Consider the following 6,000-nt stretch of genomic DNA (forward strand, 5'->3'; position numbering starts at 1 on the left):
TGAGGCCAGCCTCAGCAACTTAGCAAAACCCTAAGTTAAACAAAAAGGGTGTGGCTCAGTGGTAAAGCAGCCCTGGGTCCAATCCCCCCGCCAAAAAGAGAAAAGGAGGGTCCAGACACCAGCACACTCCCGCCCCGGGCAAGCTGTGTGCCAGCCCAAGGGTCCTCACGGGGCTGGCACACAGGGCCAGGCAGGCCAAGCTGACTGGGGGCCAAGCCAGGTTTAAACCAGGTCCCTTGGATCCCAAACTGGGGGCTTTCCTCGGCGTCCAGTGTCCTTCCTGTGAGCGGTCCTAGACCTGGACCTTCCTGCCCTCGGCCCCAAGCCCGTCCCCAGCCTGACCGCTCTTCTCGCTCCCTGCCCTGGGCGCAGATACCTCTATCTCCTGTTCTCTGAGGACGACACGCTCTCCCTGGAAGACTGGGTGTTCAACACGGAGGCCCACCCACTGCCCGTGAACCACTCGGACAGCTCTGGCAGCACCCGGCGCCCATATTGACCGTCCCCGCCGCTCTGGGCGCTCAGTGATGCCTGGCCTCTCGGGGACCCAGGGGACCCGGGACTGCTCCCCCAGGGACGGGAACGCAGGCCCAGCCCCAGGCAGACCCTGGACAGACGACTGGCCACTATTTTTCCTCTGTGAGGACACAGGACCTGGAGTCTCAGCGATGTCACGAGGGCCGCGGTCACACCGGTGTGACCGAGGCCAGACATTCCTTTCTATGGAGAATTTCTACGAAACCCACCCCCTCTCCATCGGGGCCATCGCCGTCGGCACTCTGACCCCGAGTGTCCATTCGCTTCCTAGAGTTTGGGGTTTTCTTGTTTGTTTTGTTTTGTTTTGTTTTTGCTTAATTTGCTTTTCCTTGACACTCGAGCCTCTTACGATGATGAATATCGTTTTCAAAAATCCCGTGCTTGCTCCACGGAGCCCTCCCGATCAGGGACGTGGTGGGCAGCCCCACGCGGTCCTGACCCTCCTCTCATTCCACTGCCTGCTGCCCAGCGCTCACCTGGTCAACCACGGGTCATTCACCTTAGGGTTTTGAGGAGGGGCTCCCTTTGATTTGGGCCTAAGTGTTACAGATCACTAGTGCTACTTCCATTATTGTCATGGAAACCTGTGAACTAGAATAAAGGAGTTTATTGAATAAGAAATAAGATTGGGCTCATTGCACACCAGTGACGCTGGGGAAAGTGCCACCACGTCCTCATCAGAAAGAAGAACCAACCAGCAGTGGATCTAAGGTCTAATTTAGTGAACGATTTCGACTTGTATTACTTTCCCTTAAATGGGTCTGAATACATTCAGGAAGCGTGAGGCTGATCCTTTAGTTAAAGTTGGGGATTTAGACTCAGATTGAGGGTTGGAGGAAGCCCAGAGAGGAGCAGCAACTTGCCTAAGGTCACACAGTCACACAGAGGTAGTTTCCTGGCCACCCTGGGCCTCTGTTCATGGACTGTCATTCGGCAGATGCTTGGTGAGTGTCTGCAGTGCTGGCCTCGAGGACAGGGACACGGCCAAGTGCAAGACAGTCATAAGCCTGAAGTCAAGGAGGCGGATCATAAAGGCAACCTTGAGCTGGGTGAGGGGCCTGCAGGTGTAGGCACAGGAGACGGGGTGGGCTGAGCCAGCCGTGGCCAGGACCACTCTTAGGGGCCTAGGGGTCCCCTAGGACAGATGACTTTCAAACAAGACCTCAAGATGAGTAGGTGCAGCCATAAGAGTATGCAGCACCCCGCAAGCCCAGACCCCCTTCCCACCCTCCCGGTACCCACCACTGCCCCCAGGAGGCCCTGAGACCATGGGCAGGGCAAGGAGCTCGTCCCCACACTGAAGCGAGTCTCGCTCACAACCTGTCCCACGGCTCGAGCCACAGCATGATGCTGAGCCCCTTCCTGTGACTCTGCTCTTTTCCTTTGTTCTGGGGACTCAGCCCCCAGAATCCTCTTGAGCAGAGCTGTGGGGGCACAGTCCCCACAGCAGGAACCCCGGGGGCCTCGGGGAAATAAGTCGCTGCAGTCTCGCTAGGCCCACTGCAGGTACTAAAAAGCAAAACAAGGAAACCCACTGCACAAACACTGTAGAAAGGTCAGGATATAAAGAGAAGCAGGAAGCAAAAATCACTCGCCATCCTACTCTCCAGAATGAATACTGTTATATTTTCCTCTAGATCTTTTTCTACGAATATATAGAATATATATTTTGCAAACATGGTATCATCCTATGCATACTGTTTTCTTATAATCTGCTTTTGCACTTAACTATACAATGTGAACCTCTTTCCGTGTCAACAAATATACATTTATGTCATCACTCTGCCTGGTTGCGTAGTATTCCCTTGTGTGCTGTATCATACTTCGTTGGTCTAAGCCCTGTTGCTGAGCTTTTGGGTTTGTGTTAGTTTGGGGTCTTAGTTACAAATAATAGAAACCAATTCTCTCTAACTTAAAAAAAATATGTATTGAAATGCTGTGGGGTGACTCTTGGAATCTCAGGAAAGAGAAGAGCCAGACCTCAAGAAAGACCAGAAAGGTTTTAGTTGCCAGGAATCCTGAAAGAATGAGGGAGCGGCCTCCCCAGACACCATCAGGATGGATGAATCCAAAGTCTCCAGGTCCTCCCGTGTCTCCTGTCCAGTCGGCCCCACCTGGGTCATGAGCCTGCCCCGAGCCAAGGGTAGGGCCAGCATCTTGATTAACAGATCCACCGAGATCCCGTGCAATGGGCAACGGACTGTTCCCTGGAGGGAAATCAGATTTGTTACCAAAATAAGGGCCCCGCGGGCCGGAGAGGCGGGAGCAGGGGCCTCATGCAGGCTGCTTTGATTTTCCAGGGTAAAGGGAGCTTTGAAGAACATGCCGCCGACCTTCGCTCTGGCTACCCTTGTCCGATTGTTTCCAGAGTGTCCTCTCCCACAGTGTCTCTCCTCTCCAAGCCGCTTTGCAGTGCCCCAGCCCCAGGCTCCCTGCTGGGCCCATGTCACTGTCCCCTCCACACTCCCCAGAATCCTGTTCTCTGTTTTATTGCTGAGAGCAACTTGTAACAATGAATATTTTAAACTCCATCCTCCAGGAGGGCTCTTGCTGGGGGAGAAATCGCCTTTTGGCAGTTTATCTCGGTTCCAGGGATGAAAATAAGGAAGACCAGGGTGGAATGGGAAGGGGGGGCGTGGGGGTGAGTCAGCCTCCCTGGAACTGGGGGCTCCTCCAGCCCAGCCTGAACCAGACTATCCCAGCAGCAACACCCCCTGCGGGGCCAGCAGGCGGCCAGTTCTAAGCCTCTCCTTGGCCCTTGCTGAAGCTGGAACTTCCTTTAGCACCTGTTTTCTTCATCCGTGGGCTTGAGGCTGGTTCCTTCCCAGACCCTGAGCCCTGCAGAGCGTCACACCTCGGGTGGGGTGGGGGATGCACAGCCCTGTTCCAGATGCCTGTGTTTAAATGATCATGCCTTTGACCGTCCAGCCAAATATATTGGGAAGAAAAGCAAACTTGGAAAATCTGATTTAAAAGGCAGCATTCTGCCGGGTGTGGTGGCGCGCACCTATAATCCCAGGACTGGGGAGGCTGAGGCAGGAGGATTGCAAGTTTGAGGCCAGCCTCAGCAGCTTCATGAGATCTTGTCTCAAAATAAGACCCAAGGGCCGGGGATGTGGCTCAGGGCCCCTGGGTTCAATCCCCAGCACCTAAATAATTAAATAAAGGCAGCCTCCCTGAGATCAGGATGTGATTCTCAGCTCGCTTCTTTGCTCCAGGGAGGTGACCCACTGTGACTCGAGAGAGGGCTGGAGGTGGAGAGTGGGCAGGTCTCCCAGCTTCCCCCCGCCCCCCGGGGTCTGTCCTTGGAAGTCTGTAGTTGCCCGTGTCACCGAGCTGTCCACCATCTGTGATGAATGCTGACTCACCTGCTGTCGGGGGTCAGCGGGGGCTAAGGCTGTTTCTCGAATCTGAAAGTATCTGTTTGGTTTCCTGTATTCGGAGCAGGATTTCGCTCCCGCTCAGCCTGTCTCTTCAGTCGGAGCTTCTCGAACTTGAATGTGCCCGTGAATCGCCTGGGACCTTGTTAAAGGGCAGCTTCCCGTTCAGGAGGCCTGGCGCAGAGACAGTGCTGCTTCTCTAACAGGCTCCCAGGAGATGCCAGGGTCCTGGGGCCGCATGGAGCAGCGAGGCCTCAGGTAGTAGCCACTCATTTGCCATCTACCTTTTATTTGTGTCCCTGGAGCTGAAACTGCTCCAGAGGGGAGTCAAGGGGCTCAGGCGTTGGGGTGGCATCTACAGGTACCTCGGCTGCAAAGGCTCCAACCTCAAACAGCTGTGCCTGTCACCTGTGTCCAGGTGACCCTTCCCCAGGACAGTCAGGACGAGACAGGATCAGGCAGCTGGTGGCTGGGAACGATGCACCCGGTGGAGCTCTCTGCACACCCCGCCATCTGCGTGGGCGGGTCCTGAGCATTTCAAATGTGGTCAGTGCGCCTGCGGAGCTCGATTTTTAAATTTTATTTCATTTTAATTAAATCTAAATAGCCCTATGTGGTACTGGCTTAGAATTGGAATTTAGGAAGTCAGTGCCCAGCTCATGCCCCACCGGACCCTCCGCCTCCTGCATTGTTACAAAATAATCTTACCATAAAACATACTGTTTGGAGACTCAAGGGTCCCCTGAAACATACCTGGGTATTTTTACCCTCGTTCCGAGTCTCTGTCTCCTGCACAAGCCCTGGTCGCTGTTTGGTTTGGGCTCTCTCACCCGTGGTGGTTTACCTTCAGATGTCAGGTCAGCTGGGAGGCCGAGAGGAAAGAGGCCCCCCTGGGCTGGAACCCGGTGGAGCAGCATTCAACTCTGCTCTGACCTCTCCCTGGGCTGTGTGGCCGTGGGCAAGCTCCTTAACCCCTCTGAGCTCTGCCTTTCCGTCTGTTTCCAAGGTTAATTGAGTCCCCGCCCCGTGTGGGAACTCCATCCCTGGGAGCCTCGCCGTCGTGAACTTCTTGGTAAACTGTAAAACCTCGCTGTAAACGCGAGGCAAACACTGCGGTCAGAAAGTCTCCTTTTTAAACAAAACGCTCGGAAACTGCATCAAGCGGGCCCAGGAGACGGCCCAAGCTCTCAGAGCAATAAATCTGAGCGTGTTCGGCTTCTCGCACGGAGCAGGCCTGTTGTCGTGAGCCCTGCGCGTCCGGAAGTTGGGAAACTGGATGGAGATGGGTCCACCGTCCTGAGGCTTCGGGTGGCTGTGGGCGATGCCCCGCAGGGCAGGGGCCAGGCGGGAGCAAGGTGCCGGGACCTGGCGGGGAGGTGGCCTAGAGGCGCTCTGCTGGGGGGACGGGGGTCCATGTTGTTTTCCCTCTTCATCCGGGGACAGTGAGGCCCCAAACGGTTTGCTCTGATCAACAGCTGTCGGGCCTCTGGTGGCCTCCAGGGAAGTCCCCTGCCTCCTCCCTGCCACTGCCACACCCCTCGTCTCCCCACCAGGCATAAGTGAGCCCGGGTCCAGGGCGTCCTCACCCCACTCCTGACCTCGGCTGTTCGGCTCCCTGGGGACAGCATGCACGTGACCTCGTGACCTCGGGAACAGTGTAACTCAGGGTTCCTTCCAGAAGCCCTGGCGCCCCGGGAGCCCAGCCTGGAAAAGCCGTGGACAGGTGGAGTCCTTCCTTCAGAAACCCCGCCCCAGGGTCCCCAAGGCGCCCACACCCCCTGCGTGGACTCCCCATCCCCACTGTCACCTCCCCCAGGGGGCTTCCGCTGGCGCCCCACCCTCCCCTGGCCTGGGCCGTGTCCAGGAGGGCTTGGCCTGAGCACAGGTTCCCAGGCGTCGCCCTCCGTGGACTGAGCGCGCCCAGAGGGCGGGAGCCTTGCCTCCTCACCCTGGTGCCCCCGACTGGCTGGGGACTCGGGGACTCGTCCTCCACCCGGCCTCCGCCCACGCTGAATGGTTGAGAATGGACACCAGGACGGGGCAGGGAGAGGGTGACTTATTTTATTGCGGGGCCTCTACAGGT

The 6,000-nt window shown here is 56.5% G+C and overlaps 1 protein-coding gene across 4 annotated transcripts in view; it reads left to right on the forward strand.

Moving 5' to 3' along the window:
- Man1c1 (mannosidase alpha class 1C member 1) overlaps positions 1-2,317 on the forward strand; it is a 117,153-nt gene extending 114,836 nt beyond the window's left edge. For all 4 annotated transcript variants that reach the window (XM_071617497.1, XM_027937103.2, XM_071617496.1 and 1 more), the window contains one exon: positions 373-2,317. In XM_071617497.1, coding sequence (XP_071473598.1) covers positions 373-499 — 127 coding nt within the window. In that variant the 3' untranslated portion in view covers positions 500-2,317. The remainder of the gene's footprint in view (positions 1-372) is intronic.
- The last annotated feature ends 3,683 nt before the right edge of the window (positions 2,318-6,000 follow it).

This window comes from Marmota flaviventris, chromosome 10 (assembly GCF_047511675.1).
Source record: "Marmota flaviventris isolate mMarFla1 chromosome 10, mMarFla1.hap1, whole genome shotgun sequence".
Classification (NCBI taxonomy): domain Eukaryota; kingdom Metazoa; phylum Chordata; class Mammalia; order Rodentia; family Sciuridae; genus Marmota; species Marmota flaviventris.